This window comes from Cyclospora cayetanensis, unplaced genomic scaffold (genome assembly GCF_002999335.1).
Source record: "Cyclospora cayetanensis isolate NF1_C8 unplaced genomic scaffold, CcayRef3 CcayRef3_contig_45, whole genome shotgun sequence".
Lineage (NCBI taxonomy): Eukaryota > Apicomplexa > Conoidasida > Eucoccidiorida > Eimeriidae > Cyclospora > Cyclospora cayetanensis.
In genome coordinates this window covers 124,894-144,108 of record NW_020312425.1, presented here as the reverse complement: position 1 = coordinate 144,108, position 19,215 = coordinate 124,894, and the positions used below count along the sequence as shown (strand labels likewise).

The following is a 19,215-nucleotide window of genomic DNA, read 5'->3' as shown; positions in this document are numbered from 1 at the left end:
AGATGTATTTGCAATCGACGGATGTCTTGCGGCACTACTTGCTGGCCTCAGAATCCGAGCGCAGGGAGAGGGAGCTGCATCAGCAGCAAATAAGAGAGGCCGTGTTGCAGCAACGTAAGGATGTTGCACTGAAGGCGAAACTGCAAGAAGTGCAACAACGCCGCGTGCCTCCGGAAGCCTCCGAGGACGCAGCAGACGCAGAGGCTGGCGAGCAGGATCGCTCGGGGGCCTCTTCCCCGCCAGCAGCAGCAAACTCAGCAGCAACAGGAGCACCAGCAGCAGCAGACTCAGCGGGAGCAAACTCAGCAGCAACAGGAGCACCAGCAACAGCAGCAGATTCAGCGGGAGCAAACTCAGCAGCAACAGCAGCAACAGCAGCAACAGCAACAGCAACAGCAGCAACAGCAGCAACAGCAACAACAGCAGCAACAGCAGCAACAGCAAGAGCAGAGGGAAGCAACACCTCAAGTGGACGCATGGAGGGTGGCATAAGTGTGAGTTGTGGGGAGGCCTTTAAGGAGGACCTCTACGGTGGGCCTTTGCACCCTTGGGCTGATTGTCGCTCGATTCTCGCAGCTGCAGCCGATGCAGCAAAGGCTGTGGGGTGGTTGGTGGAGGGGGTTGACGGCTCTGAGGCTCAAGCTGCAGCAGAGGCGGCGGCGGCAGCAGCGGATGAAGAGGCGGCAAACGAAGCGGCGCTTGAAAGCGCAGTCGCTCTTCACACTGCATGCGCTTGGGGGGGCCCATGCGCGCTGCTGCCGCACAAGTTGAGGGGTCCTGAGGATCCCAGCCGTCCTAGACCTCCGCTTTTGCAGCAAGTGGTGCACCAGTTGCAGCAGTCTGCTGCTTCGGCTGCCGCGAAGCGCAACAAGTATGCGCGCCTTCCCGACCTGTACGCGCCTAGCGATTACGCCTCTGACGCAAGCGCAGAGTGCGAGGTGCAGCAGCAGTCGCAGCAGCAGTCGCAGCAGGCTGCGTTGGGCAGCCAGCCGATCGCGGAGGCGCAGCAGCAGCAGCAGCAGGAGCAGCAGCAGCAGCAGCAAGCCCTTCCCCAGGGGTCTTCGCATGTGCTTCAGCAGCACCCTTCCGAGCAGCCGCAGCACCAGCAGCGGCAGCAGGGGCAGCAGCAGGGGGTAGAAGGGGATCGCGTTCCTGGGGTAGTGTTTGATCCTCAGAGGAACTGCTGGGAGGCGCGTTGGCTTGAGGACGGCGTCCCCCAGGCAAAGTCTTTCTCCGTGCTGAAGTACGGAGACGATCTCGCATATAAGCTGTCTGTACAGTGCAGGTGCGTTTCGAGGGTGCTGTGGGCTTTGCTTGTGTTGCGTCTGTTGAAAGCACGAAGGTCGCGGCTTTTTGGCGTGCTGGTTTTTGCTCCTTGCGCATGCGTTTTCTCGGAGTCTCACCTTCACGTGCTCCTCCTTATTGGACTCTTGACTGGGGAGATCCACAAACTTCTGTTTCGCTAGCTCTGATTGCTGAGCCCTTGGAACTCTTTCTGCACGCCTGCCGCTTCCGCTTTCGCCTCTGCCCACCGCGCTGGTCGTGCGAGCTAGGCTTTTCTGACGTGGCTTCGAAGAGCTGTGCTGCCAGCTTCGTCGTGAAGGCTGCCGCTGCAGCGTCGCGTTTGCGAGCAGCAGGAGCTGAGGTGCCCCGCCGTGAAATCCGGCTTTGCAGGTCGTGTGTTTTTCGCAGACTTGCGCATTCCTCCGAGGGCTCTGGGGAGACTCCAGACACGAGCGGCAGCAGCAGCAGTAAGGACGATATCGTTGCAGGCTGTGCTCCAGAGATTCAGGCACAGTCTCGGAGCCGTGTAAAGGGTGGCGTGCTTGCTAGAAGGTGTGCAGCAGGGGGCGTGGGCAGTGCTGCTGCCAGTGGGACGAGTCAGATCAAGCAGGAAGGCCAGCTCGCGGGAGGAGGAGGTCTGAGCAGGCCTAACGGCCGTGGCATTAGTTACAGAAATGGTGAGTCGCCAGCCGAAGGCGCAACGCGTCTCGAGCGAGCAAGGAGACAGTGCACGTGTTGGTGTAGTTCAGCTCATGGGTGGAGTGTAGTTCAGCTCATGGGTGGAGTGTAGCTACACCCTTAGGTCCCACCGTGCTGCCTGATTGTGGCAGGTAGGTGTGCAGCTTCGGCAGAAGCAGCGACGGATATTGCACGTGCGTGAGGCGTGTCTTGGTGCTTTTCCCGCCGTTTCTGTCCACGCAGGCATCCTGGGGGTATCTTTTTCCCGCACTGGAAACGCGTGGCTCGCCTACATCAAGAACCGGGCAACTAAGAGTCAGATCAACCGATACTTTAGGGTGTCTGTTTACGGATGGCGTGGCGCCAAGCGCAAGGCCATTGAGGCTCGCCTGGAGCTGGAGGAGGAAATGCGAAGGCAGCACCAGGGGCAGTGGGACGCCTCCCCTTGCAGTAAGTCGAGTAGTTAGCCGCAGGTAATGTGGCTTTTGCATGCACGGGGGGCCCCCTTCAAACCGCGGCGTGCGCAGAGAAGTCGCTCGATCAAAGCGAGGCGTAAACGCCGCGAGAAACAGCTTTGTGCAAGTGGCGCTGATAGCAGGAGAGGATTTCCCCTGTTTTCAATACAGGTTCGTTCAGGGCCGTTGCCTCTGTGCCGTATTTCCTTCCCCCCCTATTTTTGTGCTTCCGCAGTTCCCCCTGCTGTGTACTACGACGCTGAGGCGGACGCTTGGGTTGCCGCTTGTCAAGACCCCGTAACGGGTAAGGGCCCCTCATCGCATTTCGCCTCGTGCCTCATCCTACTTTTGCTTGTTATTGCCTCTCTCTCTTCTGCTCGCGTCTAAGGCGCGTGTCTGTGAGTGTCGCACTGCGTGTTGTGCGTGCTATCGCGTGTTCGCACCTGCATATCTCCTTCATCGCGGAGCTTCTATTAAGTCGGCCCAAGCCTGCTCTGCCTGGCTTTTGCCGCATGCGTGCCTGTTAACACATATTTCTGGGGCGTTACTATAGGGCGTTGTGCCTGCATGCTTGGGTAACTGCTGTTGCGGGAGGGAGCGCGTGTATGGACGACACGGATCTAGAGGAAGGGTCTTCTGCTGCACCTGCGAATGCGGGGGCTCTGTGTGCAGGCCAGTTGATTACGAAAGTCTTCCGAGTGGCAGAAATGCCTGGAGGAGCTGCCGCTGCGCGCAGCGCTGCCATAGAAGCCCGGTTGGAAATGGATGAAGATGACGAAGAGCAAGAAGCGCATGGCCCTCGCGATCCGGAGCCAGAGGAGGCGGATCTTCCTACTCCGCCCGATGCGGCTGCAGCAGAGGTGGAGGGAGTCTCTCCCTTCTGCGCGGACCAGCAGGGACCGCCTGCGCTTGGAGCAGAAGCAATCGGCGACTGCGCTAAGGACGAGCTGCAGCCTGGAGATGCTCAAGATATGGGACCGCAAGAGCCGGGGCAGCAAGCAGGAGCGGGGCAGCAGCACGAGCAGCAGCAAGAGCAGCAGCAGCAGGGGCTTCAACAAGACCAGCAAGCAGATCAGGAGCAGCATGCCGTCAGTGCTCTCCCGAGTGCCGCAGGAGAGGGTCTGCCCCAGCTGAGCCAGCCGCTTTCAGGAGGCGCGGAGCAGCAGGTCGGGGTCTTCCAGTTCGTAGGAGAGGCCTCTTTCGCGGGAGGGGAGTATGTAGCATCGGGGGCAGCTGACGATGGGCGTTCAAAAGCAAGGAAAAGGCGGCGAGTGCCTGCAGTGTCTGAGGGAGCACCAGGAGCCACGCAGGGCCTAAAGAACCGCAGGCCTCGAGGAAACGGGAGTCCATTCGACGGGGCGGAGCAGAAAAGGGGAAGCGCCTCCTTGGGTGAGATCGATCCCGCTGAGTTTGCTGTGGCTGCAGTGGAGACTTCAGCAACTGCTGCAGAGCTCGTGGAAGCAGGGAAAGTGCCGGAGCCGACTCAGCCCCCAGGGGGTGAAGCGACCTCGGCAACACCGTTTCACTGCGCTGCGGGTGTTGTTACTGCGGCTGGCCTTGCGCCTTCTGGGCCTGCAGACGCGCAGCAACAGAGCGCGGCACTCCCTCAAGTAGGGGGTCTGTGCGGCACCAGCCAGGACTCAACTTTACAGGTGCAGCAGCTGTCTACCTTGCTGGCATCCGAGCAGTTGCAGCAGCAACAGAAACCGTATTGTTGCGCGCAGCATCTTGAGATGCTTCAGCAGATGGATGAAATCCAGAGGCAGTTGCCAGAGGTGGCCTTGTGCCGCCAGAATATGTATCGACGGTTGGTCGCTCTTCCTGAACAGCCGGCGACACCTGAACAAGTTAGGGAACTCGAGTCTGCCAGAGCCGACTTTGAGGAGCTGTCTCAGCAGCAACTGAGGATGGAGCAGCAGCTGCAACTGCTCAACCAGCAGCAGTACTATCACGCACTTCAGCACCGCGCCGAGCTGTTGCACCAACAACAGCAGGGACTCGCGCAGCACAGCGCCACACAACAGCCTCAGGAGTTGCTGCATCAGCAAGGTCTACTGCCAGAACAAGATCTGCTGCAGCAGAGGGTGTTGCAACAACGACTGCTTCAACAAAGGGTTCTACAGCAACAGCTGATGCAGCAACAATTCATCCAGCAGCAGCTGCTGCTGCAGCAACAGCAACTGCAGCCGCAACTGCTGCAGCAACAGCAACGTTTGTCTGCATCTGGTGATCCTTTTTCTCAGCTGGCCAGTATACCTGCAGCCAGTGTGAGCACTCAGGCTGCAGTACCCCCGCACAACCCAGAGCAGCAGCAACAACAGGCCTTCTTTGCCCAGCCAACGTTTTAAGTGTATATAGGAGCTTCTAATCAGTGCCTTTCTTTAAGAGAAGGCTCTGAGACTGGGTAGCGACTGTGCAAGTAAGCGGTTACCGGAATTTTGTTTTGGTTCATGTGGACTGCCCTTACATGATGCGAGAGCCACTCACTAGTGGGATTATATCCGCGTTTCGTAGTGCCCACAGGCGGGTTTACAGGCTGACCTCAGCATAAGGGTTGACTTGACATCATTTCAGTGTTAAGTATTGGTGATTAGGGGTTTCTGTAGAGGCTGTTTGCCGGGGCAGACCCCACCCCGCCCCTGCGTTGGCTGCTGCATCCCCTCCTTCAATGCGCAATAGCGCAGCTGACGGTTAGGCGAGCGCCGCTACAGACACGGGCAAATATGCGATTGTTGCTCGCAAGAATTTTATTGTAGCTTCATTGTCTTGCATGGCACCCCATGACCAGCCTTCTGCCCTAAGGGGGCCCTTCATGGGCTTCATAGGACACTCTCAACTAAACGCTTCTACAGAAACCCTGTACTGCTCTGGACTATCGTCACGGCGGTTGTTTTTCACGGTGATACACCTGAGACGGTGAGATTCAACTGGGCTCGTAGTGGCCTCTATTAAATCTGTTTGGTCTGTGCATTCATAAGCTTTCTGGAATAGATTTAGAGGCGCCTCTCTCTGTTGGGATGGGACCGTAAGTACGTACCAAAACTTCAGGGTCCCGAGAGGGGAAACCGTAGGTCGGTTCTCCCCTCCACACCCAGTGCGCCGTACAGCGTGTCTACGGGGTCCTAAGAGGAGCACCGACATATGACATTGCATAACCACAGGGTAAAGAGTCCCTTACCATGCCTTTGTTCAGCTGTTCAATTATTTTGTCGCTGCGGTGGACTCGAGAGGGCCTTGGCAGTACAACTTTGGATGGGAGATATGGAATTGTTCTACAGTGAATTGTAAAAAAAGCTCTATATCTTACCATTTACGTGACCAAAACCGCCGGACCGTGTATTGGTGATATCGCTGGCCACGGGCAAGTCAGTGACTGCCGTGACTATTGAGCCGGCTTGCCAGCGTTGTCTGGCGCCGAACAGTGCAGCGAAACACAACAGTTTCATTACTGTGGTAGCAATGATGGGAAGGATGAGTGCTCTGGCAGACCTGTCAGGGGTTATTTCCTTTTGCATCAGCATGCTAAGATTTGATTCACAAACGAGGGTCATATCGGATATGTTTGTAATGGACGAACGTGCACATCATCGTAGTGCCTGAAATGGTGAATGTTCTGAACGTTTTGCTTAGAAGGCTACATAACACTCAAAAGCAGTACCGAGCGCTTTCATTAGATTCTTTGCAAGAGGTCGCGAAGCCAAAGTTTTGAGTCTAGCAAGCGCCGCATCTGCAGGTCTGTTCCTCCCTTTTTCGCGGTGAAATAGCAGCTCTCAAAGATTCATCAATGATACCTTCCTCCGGCCATAACACGAGTATTCAAGACCGCAATTTCTTTTGCTGTGTAGCAGTAATTATCTGAAACTCGAAAGGCAAGAAGCAACCGTTGGTACCGGTTTGAAACAGCTCCTTGCCCTCGTTGACAACTGTACACCAACTGATGAACAAAATGCAATATAAAATGGAAAAAAAGTCTCATTTACCAGACTCGACGCAAACCATCAGCTCCTTTAAGGATGGCGAAGACATGCCTGCATACTGCCGTGAAAAATACTGTGCGCAAACACGCTAATAGTGAACCGGCTCACATTTGTGCACATTTGGGGCCCCTGGGACGCCTTTCGAGAAGCCAAATGAAACAACGCTGCTTCACCATAATTAAATGGAACTTACCGAGCCCACTAATAAAGGACGAGATACCCCCAGCGGTGTTGATAAGCTGTGTGAGCCAACTTGGCAACGGCTGCAGCCACGGTCGTTCAATAATCGAGTTCCGGTGCACAACACTATGAACCTACAAAACTGAGGCGAGGGAAGCCGGATGTTGGCGTGACAGGCTGCACATATCCTGACTGAACCTAAAATCAAGCAGTCGGGGTCTGAACCACAAAGCAGATCCACTCGAACTTTCCTGGCCTCACCACACCAGGTAGATTTGTAGTTGCAGCCAAGGTTTGCTGTGTCTCGTGAGGAATTTGCGTTATGCTAGGGCCAGAGTATGCCCATGCTTCCCCTCCACCATATTGCGGGCTGACAGATGAGGAGCTGAGGGTGCCGCTGCCTGGATTGTAGGCCACCGATTCTTCAGCTGTTAGCTTGATAACTCGGGAGCTAGGAGCCCCCAGGGGTCCTGATGCAAATATGCAAAATATTTGATGATCAGAGCATGTAACACAGTGTTCGCCCGACCGTTTTGAACATGGAAGCTTTTCAGGCCGGATGATGGCATGATTGCAAGGGTATACACCCCTCCGAGAAGAATTCCAACTGATTTAATCATTTGGACGCCGCTGAAATTGAACAGACGACACAAGTCTGGAGGCGTTTTGCCATCGTGTCCAATGTTTCTGACGCGCAGACACCGCAACGCCGACCGTGCCACTCACCCTGAATGGTCAAATTTGTTCTCTACTACCAAATGCCAAGCTTCGACCTTGTAAATATTTCTTCTGCAGTACTAAGGGCTTTTTTTACCCAGATAAATAAGGGCTGTTGCACAATAAGCAAAAATGCAGAAGTTGTATCATGATGTACACACACCGTTCAATTCTTCTTTCACATGGGTATTCAGTTCATTTGAAGCTGTGTAGCATACAAATCTCCCTGGAGTTACATCAACAAGGAAAACAGTTTCTTATTAGTCTGGCGACGCACACCCCTTGGTAACAATTGAACTATGTCATGATCATTTCATGTACAATGTTCACAAACAGCACGCATGCGATCACCCGCCCTGTATTTCTACCACGCCGATTATCAATATTCACGAAACCTAGTAGTCTTGCTGAGGGCTACTGATAACACAAGAAAACCACTATCTATCTACCTGAACACTAGTAACTACAAATCAGGCCAGCCATGCACCCTCTGTGCTGATTTCAGCTTTCTCAAACTCTGGCATTTAACAGAGCTGACATCTTGTTAGTTTAGTGCATATAGCCAGACATATTTGGCTTCCCTAATGAAAAAGAGGGTTCTTCCAAACCCACCAGAAAAGTGCGCGGTTTCGTGTAAACCCTGGATGGCGCGCCCTTGGCAAGAAAACGACTAGCAGCGGCCAGGAGAGGCATGTAAAACGCTACGACTTCTGAAGGGCTGCCTCTAATTGGGTTGCATAATCAAACGGCTGCACAGATACAGCCCCTATGTCAGCGAGCTATTTTGACAGTTACACAGAAGTGGCTAAAACCAACTCCAATGCCAATCATTATGCGCTCATAGGCTTCGGGACATTTCCTCGCCTTCCCTATTCTATATCACTGCTTTTCTTGCTTCTTCGCACCCTCCTCGGGTGCAAAGGCTAGTTAACACGGACACACACTGCCTTTTGTTGGAGGCCTTCTTGTGTTTCCCTCCGGGCATTGTCGTTTTCAAAGTCCTGTTGTTGCGTCCAGGTTGACGCACTGCCCACGTCCGAAATGAAGGTCGGCTTGATCTCTAGGCGCCACAGGAAGCAGCAAGCGAGTGCCAAGCCCACCAAGCCATTAAAAGACCACAAGTATATAACCTGAAACAGAAGCAAGGAACCGGAGGAAAGATATCACAAAGAACATAAAGGCGATGGTTTTTATTGGTGTGCTATTTGGGGATGGAGCGCTGCTTGCGGGGAGTGCTGCAAGCACAGAGGCCGAATGCATGCCCCGATTATCGGTGAATAAAGGAATCTTTGTCGGGTACTAGCGCTTCCTGACAAGGCGCTTCAATAGGACTGACCCTCATGCCCCAAACGAGGCTGGCAGCTTCAATGAGAATACCCGGAAGAAACGTGCCCAAAACGTATCCGAGAAGATTATAAATCATCATGCAGAAACCACTGCCGAAAGCGCGGACCTCCACAGGAACAGAAGTAATAACGATACCCGTTGCCGCGGGGAGGATGCCCCCACCAAAGAACATAATCCACCACATGCAGAGGACGACTATCCAAAAATTAGTAGAACAGCCCGCCGCAATGCCCAGCAGGAAGCAAATGGTGGCCCATGACAGAAGTATCACCATAACTCGACGCATTCCCCGCTCGTCCTTGTACCCGCCAACAAAATCTACGAGCCAACCACCGCCCAATACTCCCAGGATGGGCGCTGTAGCTGCTGTTGCATTACAGGCCACAAGAACTGTACTCGCGGGACGCTGTACAGACACAAGACGCACCACGCAGAATGGACGAAGCCGGTTGCAGTTATACAGGGACACCAAAATATACATCTCGAAGCCAAAAGCCCATGCAATCAGAAGCTCTATAGCACCAGTATTTTACCCCTCTTGAGCAAGGCTAGCGGTTCCACAGGGGAACTCGGAGCGCTCGAGGTACCACCCTGAAGGCCAGTGGGCAACAGGAAGGTCTAAGAATTATTGCTACCTTGAGGACCTCTTGGAAGTACGTGATCGACCAGAACTGAATAGCGGTGACCTCAAAGAAGAGGGCGCAAAGAGAAAAAGTGACACACACGTAGAGAGGACTCCTGAAAGCCAAGCACCAGAAGAAACGACACTGACAAAATGAGAACCTCCCGAAGCCTTGTAAAAGGGCACGCAAACCACCACCCAGACAGCAGCAATTGCTGTACAGCAACATAAGAGCACCCACAATAACAGCTGAACTGCAGTGAAACCTACGAAAACAGAATTCGAATCGAATCACGGACGCCGAATGTTTTAATGGGGGCTGCGACCCTTGACGCATCGGCCTTGGTCTGCAGTAAATTGCAGAAGACAATCCACGCATTCTCCCCATCACTCCTTTGCTAAGCTCACACCTCCAAATATGTGTGGGTACAGCTTTGCTTTGTGCGCTACTGCAAAGTGCATGGGTGCTTCCCAGGGAGCAACCTACCGAGTGACGCCTCTCTGCACACGCATCCTGAGGCAGAGCCCCCTGAGTGTCCTTTTCCAAATCAATATTTGATAAGTCCTGTGCATCACCGTCCTGCAAAACTGTCGAAGGTGCTTGCTCCCCGGCGGTTGCCCTGCTGGTACTTGGGGTGCCTCTGCCGTTGCCGCCCCCTGAAAAGCTTCCCTCAACACGGCCAGAACTCTGCTGGGCCGACGGTGCTTGTGGCTGCCGCGCATCCCTCTGCACCAAGAGCATAGGGTCTTGAGCCCCCGACGCCCAATTAAGGGCCTCAAAGGCGAGGGTCGTAGGATGGGGTGTGAGAAACGTCATCTGGTATTGAAAATTGTTTGAGCTTTGCCTCCTTCCCCCCCCACAAGATTCCTCATGACCCCATGGGTTCCTTCTCCGCAACGACACACCACGGGAACACTTCTCGTTGCACGCAGAATTACCCCTCCCCACAGAGCATTCACGCTGAGCCAGGGGAGCTCCAATCCCTCGAGGCAGTGAAGAGCCCTCCATATACCCGATTGCTTCCTCGCCAAATCCATTCTGTCGATGGTGGGAGCTCTCTGTCCGGCGCGTCCCAGCGGTTGCAGCGGACTGCAGGCGCGAGACTCGACAAGGCTGCGCATTGGACGCGAAGAAATCTAGTGGCAAAAAGTTTGACAGCGGGTCCTTTAGATACTCCGGAAGATCTGAAACCACCAGCAAAACAGCAACACAAATAACGCGCGATTCCATATCGCAGCAAGGCTTTCAATGCACGCAACGCGCTACAACGCAAAGACACAAAAATTCCTCTGCTGAGCACCGGGCATGTCTCCGTTCCACTGACTCCCTCCTATTGGAGTTTTATGTTAAGCTCCAATGTGTTGCAAGAAAAGGAGCTTCAACGGGAGCGCCCACCGGACTGCCGATGGGTCGGACGCAGACTCTTTCGGGGACCTTCCGAAGATATTCTCTTCTCTATTCCCGTTGTGGCCCGTCTCTGGCTGCCTCTTCGCCCCCCTTCTTCGTTCAAGAACCAAAGAGCCGTTCTCCCTCTCCTTGACTGCATAGGGGAGGTTGGCACTACACTCGTCGTCGCTCCGATCAGAATCGGCCTGTTCTTCCGTTCAGACCCTTGGGAGTTGGCGGCTGCCGCGAAAGCAGGTGGGAAACTCCTTGCCTTATTCTGGGAAATGCTTTCTTCTCCCGACGCCCCAAATTCTACACATTCCATTGAAACAGCACTCACAGAACTGACGATGTCACTGTCATCTACTGCTGAGGGCTTGAGCTGAATTTCTAGCAGAGAGCGGGGAGTAAAACCCCACACTGTCACAAGAACGAGCAACCATAAAAACTGGATTGCTAGAGCGTGGCGCCAATGGAAGAATTCAAGGCCCGACTGGCGGGCTGCATCCAGCGCTCCCGCAGTGACACAGCCGAGCTGAACAGCAAAAACAACGAGCGCAGCAGTGCGAACATCAGGGCGAGAGAGGGCGATGCTCGCACACACCACAGAGAGAAAGGCATGCCAGGTAGTAGCCCTATGTGGACACAAGCGTGTCGAAAGGTCTTTCACCATATAAAGTTTATTCGAGCTGGCAGCCAAAAAAACATAGAACGCGGCAGCAGGCACGCAGAGCACCAAGAGAAGGAAGGCGAACCGAAAGCTATAGGCGGCCGCCTCAAACACCGACAACGGGAACATAGAATACACCACAAGGCCTTAGAACAAACTCACCATGGTGCCGACAACAACACCCCCTTGTGCTAGTCCCATCCACAGGGTCAGCTTGTCTGAGGGAGCGAAACGGTCCACCCACACGGGTGCGTAGATGCTAATGCCAGACTGCGTAAGGCCTATCAGGAAGCGGGAAAAGAAGAGCATCCTGAAGAGCCCCACACACGCACACCAAATCGACTGCCCCATGGCCAACACGGTCTGAGGAACGCTACGCCAAAAACGAGACTCAAGAAGACAACAGCCTGTGCAGGAAAGCAAGGCTCGAAGTGAAAGAGAAGGGCAATGTTTAAATAGAAACCCCAGACGCCATAGAGGGCCGCAGCGCCACTAATGGCCAGCAACACGAACAAAGACCTGTAAGAACCCCTTCATCGAACAGCTGGAGCGACCCCCATTGATTGGCCTCTGCCTGCACTTCTCTCTACGGAGCGAATGCAGCAAAGAACCGCTTGAACGAAGGCGCACCACCTGTTCGTAGCAAGCCCAAAGAGGCCAGTGGCAACGATGTTGACCAACATTGTGAAGAGACAAAAATATTTGGGTGAGAAGAGCGTCAGACCGCGACCCACAAATGGGCTGCTAAGGCTTAGCCCAACGTAAGGCAGAGCCCCCAAAAGGCCTACACAGAAAAGGAGAAGCAGTACAGCAGTCGCAGCGGTACAGAGTTGGACAGCGCGCCGCGCTGAATATCTCGTGGTTGGGGGATGCAATGCGCACTGCCGGGGTGCGGAAGGCTTTCTAGCCTCGCTAGGAAGGGCTTAAAAGGGGTAAAGGTCGGTCATAAGGCAAAAACATCCAACTGGAGCTCCACAGACGCCCCCTAACAGCGACAACAACAGCACTATCCCCCAACCACCAGCCTCGAGGCAAGCAGCACCAGACGCAACGACCGAAGCAGCAACAAAGGCAGCAACATATGCAGGAGTCGGTAGTGGGATCTGACCCTCAGTTACGCCGTCAAGATTGAATTCCTTCTGCAATGTTGGGAGGATCGCTGGAACTACTCCAGAGTCGAAATTGACGAAAACCTCCAAAAAGAAAAAAAGAGCGAACGCCCAATTGACCCCGCCGGTACAGGTCGCTCGAGAGCGTTCCCCCTCCTCTTGAGCTGTCACCGCCAAGGCAAAGGATCCAGTCAAAGATGGGAGAGGGCTCAAGCCGCTCCCACGAAGGTCATCGGATTTGCTTAAACTTACAGGCGCTGGCTCAGGAGTATGCACCTCGGAAGGATCACATGTGCTGAGCACTGAGGTTCCACCTTCTCTGCTCATTTTTCTGGTTCCAATCGGCATCGCATCTCCGGGAGTTCTCGCCTTGCCCGCGGTGTTTGCTGCCTCCTGTCTGCCCTGGGAGAAGGCAGGGGCCTTCCCAGGGGGGCTTTTCGCGATCATCCGTGATGAGGAAGGCTCCACAGGTAGACCGTCACGGCCAAGGAAAGCCACTGAGCCTTTACCCCGAGACTCAGAGGGATCTCTGAATTCAGATGGTTTCCTAAGGAGAGACGCGGGCAGACTGTCGCCCGTCGCCACGACTGCTGCCACGGGCTGGTTGGGCAGCGCCTCTGCAGGCGCAGTGCTCTCAGCTACGGTACCCTGATTTGGCTGCTGCTCGTGCTGCTGGCCTTGTGCGGATGTGGAGCTCTTGCGTTGGGCTTCCTGAACTTTCTTCTTGAAACGCGTCATTGTCTAAGGATTCGAGGTCCAAGGCATTCGCGGGCTATGCTGCCATGTGTGCGCAGGAGCCACGGTGTCCACTCAGCTTATCTCGGACCCCAAAAATACAAAAGCAAGCTAAAACTTCCCTCTAAAAGGCCGCTCCAAGAGACCCCACAGAGAGCAGCACCAACGTCGCGGGTGGGACGGGTCGATGAAGAAAACAGTTAGCTGCTGCTGCTGCCACTGCCTGGAGCGGCAAGGGAAGCCTCAGCCTCGCTTTGTCAATTTATCTCAATGCGCGTGCCGATGTCTAAACCTAAAGCCTCGGGGGGCCTCAACGATGGATCGATGAGCCCGGAGCGAGATGCCCTGCGTCAAAGAGGGGGTGCATGAGCGGGGAAATAAGGACGAATATAGAGAGGGCGCGTGATAATTCGAGTCAAGGTGCTAAAAAATGGAAAAAGTAATGAACGGGAACAACGTGTATGGCGGGCTCGGGAGGCAACGATTGAAGCAACAAGCGCAGGGACGACCTGCTAGGGCTTAGTTGTAAAGGGAACAGAAAGTAAACGCGGAAGCGTTGAGACAGGATACTAGATTTTGGGCATCAGGTTCTAAGCTTTCGGGTTTAACCCCGGGAAAAAGTCGCCACTACAAGAACTGCGTCACATCTATGGAGTATGGCATGCAGCGACACTTTGCTCGGTGAGCCGGAGCGAATGCACTAGGAGCGATGGAAGAACATGTGGATATTTTCAGCAAAGCGCTAATCATATTCAAACGGATATGTAAAATGTGTTTCAGTATCCGTTTTATGCACGAACGAAGGAAAAAGAAGTGTCGGACACACTCTTAACCCTTTCTGCTATGCGTGTTCAACAGACGACACTCCCCGCTATTACCGTTAGATGGGGCAGTGCTTCTTCCCTCATTACTTCTGCCGGTAAGTCTATGAATCAGGGAATAGTGTGACTCTGCGCACAAAGGGAGGGATAAAAGTGAAAGGGCGAGTCATATTAAGTACGCTGCTAAGAGCTGCTGTGCAGCACACAAAAGCAGCGAAGTTCACCAGAACGGCAAGTACGCACGCCACGCTAGACCACAAAAGGCATACTTGGGAAAGTGGACCTCCTCACGGGGGTTTCTGCTGCGGAGAGTATGGACAGAGACTAGCCAGGCTGGTGATTGCCTTTCAATTTTTGGTAGCCGCCCAGATGGTATTCATTGACACGGAGCGTCAACCAGAATGCTGCCTTGCACTTTTTTGCCGCGTAAAGCAGCAACTTCAATATGGATGGGGAAGAGTATGCACGATTACGCTGCTCTAACATTATCCTGGCGGGCAAGGAAACTAGAAAAGCAGTCTTTTTGCCATATTCTATATACTTCGCTTTGACACGACTTTAGGGCTGTAAAAACTTTCAGAGCATATCTTTGGAATAAAGTATCGTCCCCTTGTCTCGGGTTAAGCTACATTTACACACATCTTAAAACCATATTCAACCAATAATTGGTAAATAGCTGACTAATTGACTTACTTGCTAGTATATCTAATTTATGCATGGTACTCTCATGATAGAAAAAACGAAGTTGTATGCTGTGCATGTGGGCGAGACTCTCTGTGCAACTACCCACAAATGCTGGAAAAGATTGAAGGTATCAGCATCGAACGCCTCCCAGCTGCGCCTCTTCTGTGTCCGGAACGTTAAGGGGCGCAGGCAGGGGGGCAATAAGCTTGTTGAAAAGTGCCAAAAAGCTTTTAATTGGATGTATTCTAAGTCTGGAACTATTGTTCTCGTTTGCACACCTTATATGAAGCGCGACAACTGTGCTGTCACGCTAGGAAAAGAAATGCTAGGGTTTGGGGCGTACCTGATGCCGTTTTGAAGTCTCTCTAGCCATGGCTTGCGTCGGCGGGATGCCGTTGTTCCCCGTTCACCCACTGCCTTTGGATGCAAAGAGATGTCAGGGTTCCCTACAAGAGTAGGTATCGGTTAATATGTGTAAGTGGGTATGAATCCTCAGCTCCCAGGTACCCTGGCTCCCCCGCTATCGTTGTGCGGGAACCCTGAGGGTTATTGTCAAGGAGGGGAGACGGAAGCTTGTGAACGAGCACTACAGCTCTCTCCAAAATTTTGTTTTGGGCTCTAGGCTAAAAGTGTCTACCTGTGGAAGGCCTAAAGAGGAAGTACTCCACGGTTATAACAATAGGATCCTTTTTGCACATGCGGTAACTCCAACAGGCTGCTGGAATGGCAAAGTGCAAGTGGAATTCTAGGGGGACACAAAAGCCTCCGGTGTGCTTCCTTTGGTGCTCTATGAGTATGCCATCACGGGGCCCTTGGAGGCCGTGCTTCATAAGTAGCATCGAGACGGATTCATTGGGCTCCGCTATCCTTAGTGACTCTGTATCTGTCAGGTGAGCCAGCTTTGAGTAGCCTTGTCTCCACGTGCCCATTATTCCTCGTGGAGTTTTTCATACATACATACTCCCTAAGGTGTGGTGTGCAGTTGGAGGCCTTGAGATAAAGTTACAATATGCTCGTGGAAAGACTACAAAGTATGCAGTGAGACCTGCTGCTCTACGAACCTAGACGGGCTGGATGTTAATCCAAACCTGCATACGCTGCAAGCTTTTAAGCGAAGTAGCGAAACACAAGTTTTCCTCAACAAGGCTCCACATGACGGTCAGGCATTAATCTCCGCCGTACAAGAGCCGCTGGACCCTCCAGAGAGAAGAATCTGGGGTAGTCTCCTATCTGCAAGCCATGCCATTCCACCCTACTGGCAGCAAAGAGCAACGGCGCTAGGCAGATACTGAGGATCAGTCCCAGTCGAAGAGCTCTAGCATTGTTCCCAAGAAGCCCTGAGGTGTTGCCTCCGTGGTGACGCTCGGCACTCCTGGGCCATCCTGCCAACTGCGAAAAGGAAACGAACAAACAGCAGAGAGGCCACATCCACACATTATGAAGGGGTAGATCCAGCTTTTTGGCGGGGAGTAGGCGTGATCTGTTGCACGTGCTTGTGGCAACTTCTTTTATCTCACCTCTCCTGCGGTCCTTGCGTTTGCAGTGGCCTGAAGGAGGTTCCTCCAAGGGCGCTCGGAGCAGCCGCCTCTGCCGTTTGCTGGTGAGGCTCTGCTAGCTTGAAGTGCGCTGATGCGTAGCACGCATCGAGATCCGCAATGTTTTCGTATGCTTTGAGAGCGTCGATATTGCCTTCTACGGCCTCCGCCTCAGCAACCCGAAGCTGGAGGGTCAGAGACAGGGTGTAATACGCGATCACCACTACAAAGCCCCCCAGAAAGAGACTTGATACGAAAGCCACGGACTCCTCAAAGTAGCACCAGAGGAGCAGAATGTTGGAAGCGAAAAAGCAGCTCAGACCCGCTACGAACAAGCCAAACACAGTGCCCTGCTCCGCCTTGAGACTCTCCACCGCAGAGTTGACCGAGCGCACGCCGTCGGGGCCCCTCAGAGCAAGACCGGGCCCCCACATGCAACAGAAAGTTGTAGTCACAATTACGCAGAGTTGCATGCCTAAGGAGAGGGCAGCAAGCAGCAAGTAGCTCGCTTCGAGGCCGAAAGACACATCGCTGGGCAGGGCCGTGGTAATCTGGGAAAATGCAAAACCGGCGAGGAGAGCCGCTGAAGAGCAGGCACAAAGGAGTAAGGACAGTTGGCTTGAGAGGATTGGTAGCAGAAGAGAGTTCGATAAAGGCCTTGGCAATGGACATTCTACCAACATTCTATCAACACTTCCCCCTCCCCTCCCGTGTGCCTGCAGAGGTTCCCGCTGGCCCTGCGGTCGAACAGCCCCCTCTTTCCAAGGATCGCGGGCGAGCGGCACGAGGTAGCACTCACACGGAGAAGAACAGTAATTGTACACGAAGAGACAGGCAGCTACGGGTAGGCGGACAGAGGGAAACACACCCACGCAAAGATACGAACGATAGGAGAGTGGCGGGGGTAGGAAGGGCCTTGCCTTGCTGCGAAAGGGTCCAGTAATTGTTGGTATACCAATCCAGCTCCAGCTGTCTGATTTCCACCTGTTGTTTTGCCACTGAAGTGACCACCTGGTTTTTGAAGAGCTGCAGCATCTTCGCATAGACCGGAGGCTCGAGGGCCTCTCGCCTAGTCTCTCTGCCAGTCTGTCTGTTTCCCTCTCTCCCTATCGCTGCCTGCTTCTCCAGGCAATTAGGTTTTTTTCGTTTCAAGCACCTCCGTGGTTTTCTTGAGGCGAAAAGCAACTTTCCCTCTTCGTGACGGCTGACTGTAGTGCTGTACACACCCCTCAGGCCTGGGGGCCCCCACAATGGGCAGTAGTGGCCCCGATGTCACGAATGTTCAATACTATGTGCCTTTAAATGATGTATTATGAGGATAAGGACAGGCAGTGGATGTTCAGCTTGTCTGGGGCCCAAACAGAGCCAGCGGTCTCAGAACTCTGGACCAGTGTCCAGAATGCTGGACGATTAACAGATGCTTAGGAAAAGGAGCCCGCAAATGATGGCAGATGCAATTGATTTGATTTGTCTTATTAAAGCTTGAAGTCCAACAAAAAAGACATGGAAGAGAGGAGAAGTGATGCACGCTTCAGGGATTATATATGACCTTAGAGGGAGGGCCCTTGGACCTAACCCCAGCGAGGTCCGGGCTTCGGCTTCAGAGCGGGGTAAAAACAACGGCTAACTAGAAAATCAGATGCTTAGAGGAAAAGCATCCTAGAGAAAAACGAAGGAGTAAGACAGGAACATGAAAGAGGGACGCACCGGCAGCCGCCGCGCTCCGCTCCGCGGTCGTTGTCTGGAACGGGGCCGCAGGGGCGCCCCGGGTTGGGGATATAGGGTATTAAGGCCCGCATCTTGTGGCACTTTCACACGAAATCAAGCAAAACATATGTTTTATTAAGCTTTAATATAGGATAATAGAGATGGACTCACCAGATAGGGCAGTGAACAGCGAGCGGGGCAACTGCCAAGGGGCCACACGAATCAACACTCACACTGTTATTACTACAGCGCATCCCGAGGGACCTTGCGTCTTACCCAGCCCATCGCCCGTAAACATCATCAATCCTAGTGCTTAACGTCGGACGGCTCATAGAATTCCAGTGGTAGCGGAGCAGTAAGAACAGCAGCAGCAATGCTGCTAGCAAATGCCCTCGCGGCAGCGACGGTCACCGACCGAAAAGAAGCAGGATGAAGCTAGCAACGTCGAATTCCGCCAAATCAGACACTGCCACCCCCTCAAAACGGCCTCGAGGACAAGCTGAGGGCCCACAAGTCAAGCGGTGTGATAGCTCCATCCAAACACTCCGCAGGCAGTCGCTTTGAATTCCAGACTAAATACAAACTTGGTGGAGAATCAATGAGTGCTTCTCCCTGCCCCCCAAAGCCCCACCCTCCTCTTTTCGTGCTTCCATTCCCACAGGGATCCCGCATGGGGGAAGAGGGACACTAGGGTGCGCATAGCCGCCTGTTCTAGACACTCCGAGCAGTCGCAGCATGTTATTTCTCACAGCATTGAGCGCGGACGCACACAGCGTAGCCGCCTTTTGTATCGAGCCAACAGGACTCTAGAATAAACAGGACCGACGTCTAGACAAACTAATTCTTCAGTTATAAAGCAAGTTGTAGTCAAATTTAACTAGTGCACGAGGAAGTATTTAGGTATGGCTTAGCCTTTTACAAGGCTTGAACAGTTCCATCTGAGGTAGCGATAGGAAAGAAATTGACTCACGCTCGAAACAAAGCTACTAGAAAGTCCTTAAGCTTCTTTCTGAGAACGGTTCCCTCTCGTCCTACCATTACCGCTCAGAGCTTCGTCAGGAGGAACCAGGGAAAGCTAAGCACTCCCAGAATTCATACTTACTTGTATATGCAGTCTACTGCATAGAATCACACTAGCTCTGCTCTCCAACAGATAAAGTATAAGAGCGACCAAACATTTTGTATTCCAACCGTAATGTAAAGTACTTAAGTGCAGCTTTGCCAGCCACGGTGATTTTCAGTGGGATGGATAGACATAGATGCGAGCCCGCAGTGCCAAAGGATACATAAAAAACGACTGAGCGTAC

The 19,215-nt window shown here is 53.4% G+C and overlaps 4 protein-coding genes across 4 annotated transcripts; 1 reads left to right on the top strand and 3 right to left on the bottom strand.

The window, feature by feature from the left end:
* Nucleotides 1–2: 2 nt before the first annotated feature.
* Nucleotides 3–5,112, top strand: LOC113146626 (golgin subfamily A member 6-like protein 2). The gene is made up of 7 exons (XM_026334579.1): nt 3–203; nt 295–483; nt 522–792; nt 933–1,018; nt 1,286–1,622; nt 4,577–4,636; nt 5,012–5,112. The coding sequence occupies exons 1-7, from the start codon at nt 3–5 to the stop codon at nt 5,110–5,112; spliced, it is 1,245 nt and encodes a 414-aa protein (XP_026190364.1).
* A 417-nt stretch (nt 5,113–5,529) lies between these two features.
* Nucleotides 5,530–7,831, bottom strand: LOC113146625. The gene is made up of 9 exons (XM_026334578.1): nt 7,808–7,831; nt 6,836–7,120; nt 6,568–6,708; nt 6,209–6,351; nt 6,076–6,152; nt 5,995–6,013; nt 5,907–5,939; nt 5,725–5,825; nt 5,530–5,663 (listed from the first exon to the last, which is right to left on the bottom strand). The coding sequence occupies exons 1-9, from the start codon at nt 7,829–7,831 to the stop codon at nt 5,530–5,532; spliced, it is 957 nt and encodes a 318-aa protein (XP_026190363.1).
* Nucleotides 7,832–8,214: 383 nt separating this feature from the next.
* Nucleotides 8,215–13,164, bottom strand: LOC34620255. The gene is made up of 7 exons (XM_026334577.1): nt 12,426–13,164; nt 11,948–12,101; nt 11,480–11,627; nt 10,733–11,182; nt 9,274–10,503; nt 8,628–9,044; nt 8,215–8,421 (listed from the first exon to the last, which is right to left on the bottom strand). Exons 1-7 carry the CDS (start codon nt 13,162–13,164, stop codon nt 8,215–8,217), a joined length of 3,345 nt encoding a protein of 1,114 aa, XP_026190362.1.
* Nucleotides 13,165–15,961: 2,797 nt separating this feature from the next.
* On the bottom strand, nt 15,962–17,236 carry LOC34620254. Its single transcript, XM_026334576.1, has 3 exons — nt 17,122–17,236; nt 16,184–16,784; nt 15,962–16,055 (listed from the first exon to the last, which is right to left on the bottom strand). Exons 1-3 carry the CDS (start codon nt 17,234–17,236, stop codon nt 15,962–15,964), a joined length of 810 nt encoding a protein of 269 aa, XP_026190361.1.
* Nucleotides 17,237–19,215: the final 1,979 nt, after the last annotated feature.

Coding starts and splice junctions, on each gene's coding strand:
- LOC113146626 (XM_026334579.1), top strand. CDS start 3: ATGTATTTGCAATCGACGGATGTCTTGCGGCACTACTTGCTGGCCTCA. Junction 793..932: donor GGGTCCTGAGGATCCCAGCC/GTCCTAGACCTC, acceptor GCAAGCGCAGAG/TGCGAGGTGCAGCAGCAGTC. Junction 1,019..1,285: donor GAGGCGCAGCAGCAGCAGCA/GCAGGAGCAGCA, acceptor TGTACAGTGCAG/GTGCGTTTCGAGGGTGCTGT.
- LOC113146625 (XM_026334578.1), bottom strand. CDS start 7,831: ATGTCAGCTCTGTTAAATGCCAGA. Junction 7,121..7,807: donor CAGCTCTGTTAAATGCCAGA/GTTTGAGAAAGC, acceptor CGGCCTGAAAAG/CTTCCATGTTCAAAACGGTC. Junction 6,153..6,208: donor CGTGTTATGGCCGGAGGAAG/GTATCATTGATG, acceptor AGGGAGGAACAG/ACCTGCAGATGCGGCGCTTG.
- LOC34620255 (XM_026334577.1), bottom strand. CDS start 13,164: ATGACGCGTTTCAAGAAGAAAGTTCAGGAAGCCCAACGCAAGAGCTCC. Junction 10,504..10,732: donor GAAGAGGCAGCCAGAGACGG/GCCACAACGGGA, acceptor GTGCATTGAAAG/CCTTGCTGCGATATGGAATC. Junction 8,422..8,627: donor GCCTCGTTTGGGGCATGAGG/GTCAGTCCTATT, acceptor CTTCTGTTTCAG/GTTATATACTTGTGGTCTTT.
- LOC34620254 (XM_026334576.1), bottom strand. CDS start 17,236: ATGCTGCAGCTCTTCAAAAACCAGGTGGTCACTTCAGTGGCAAAACAA. Junction 16,785..17,121: donor CTGGACCCTTTCGCAGCAAG/GCAAGGCCCTTC, acceptor CCTGCTCTTCAG/CGGCTCTCCTCGCCGGTTTT. Junction 16,056..16,183: donor ACGCAAGGACCGCAGGAGAG/GTGAGATAAAAG, acceptor TCCTTTTCGCAG/TTGGCAGGATGGCCCAGGAG.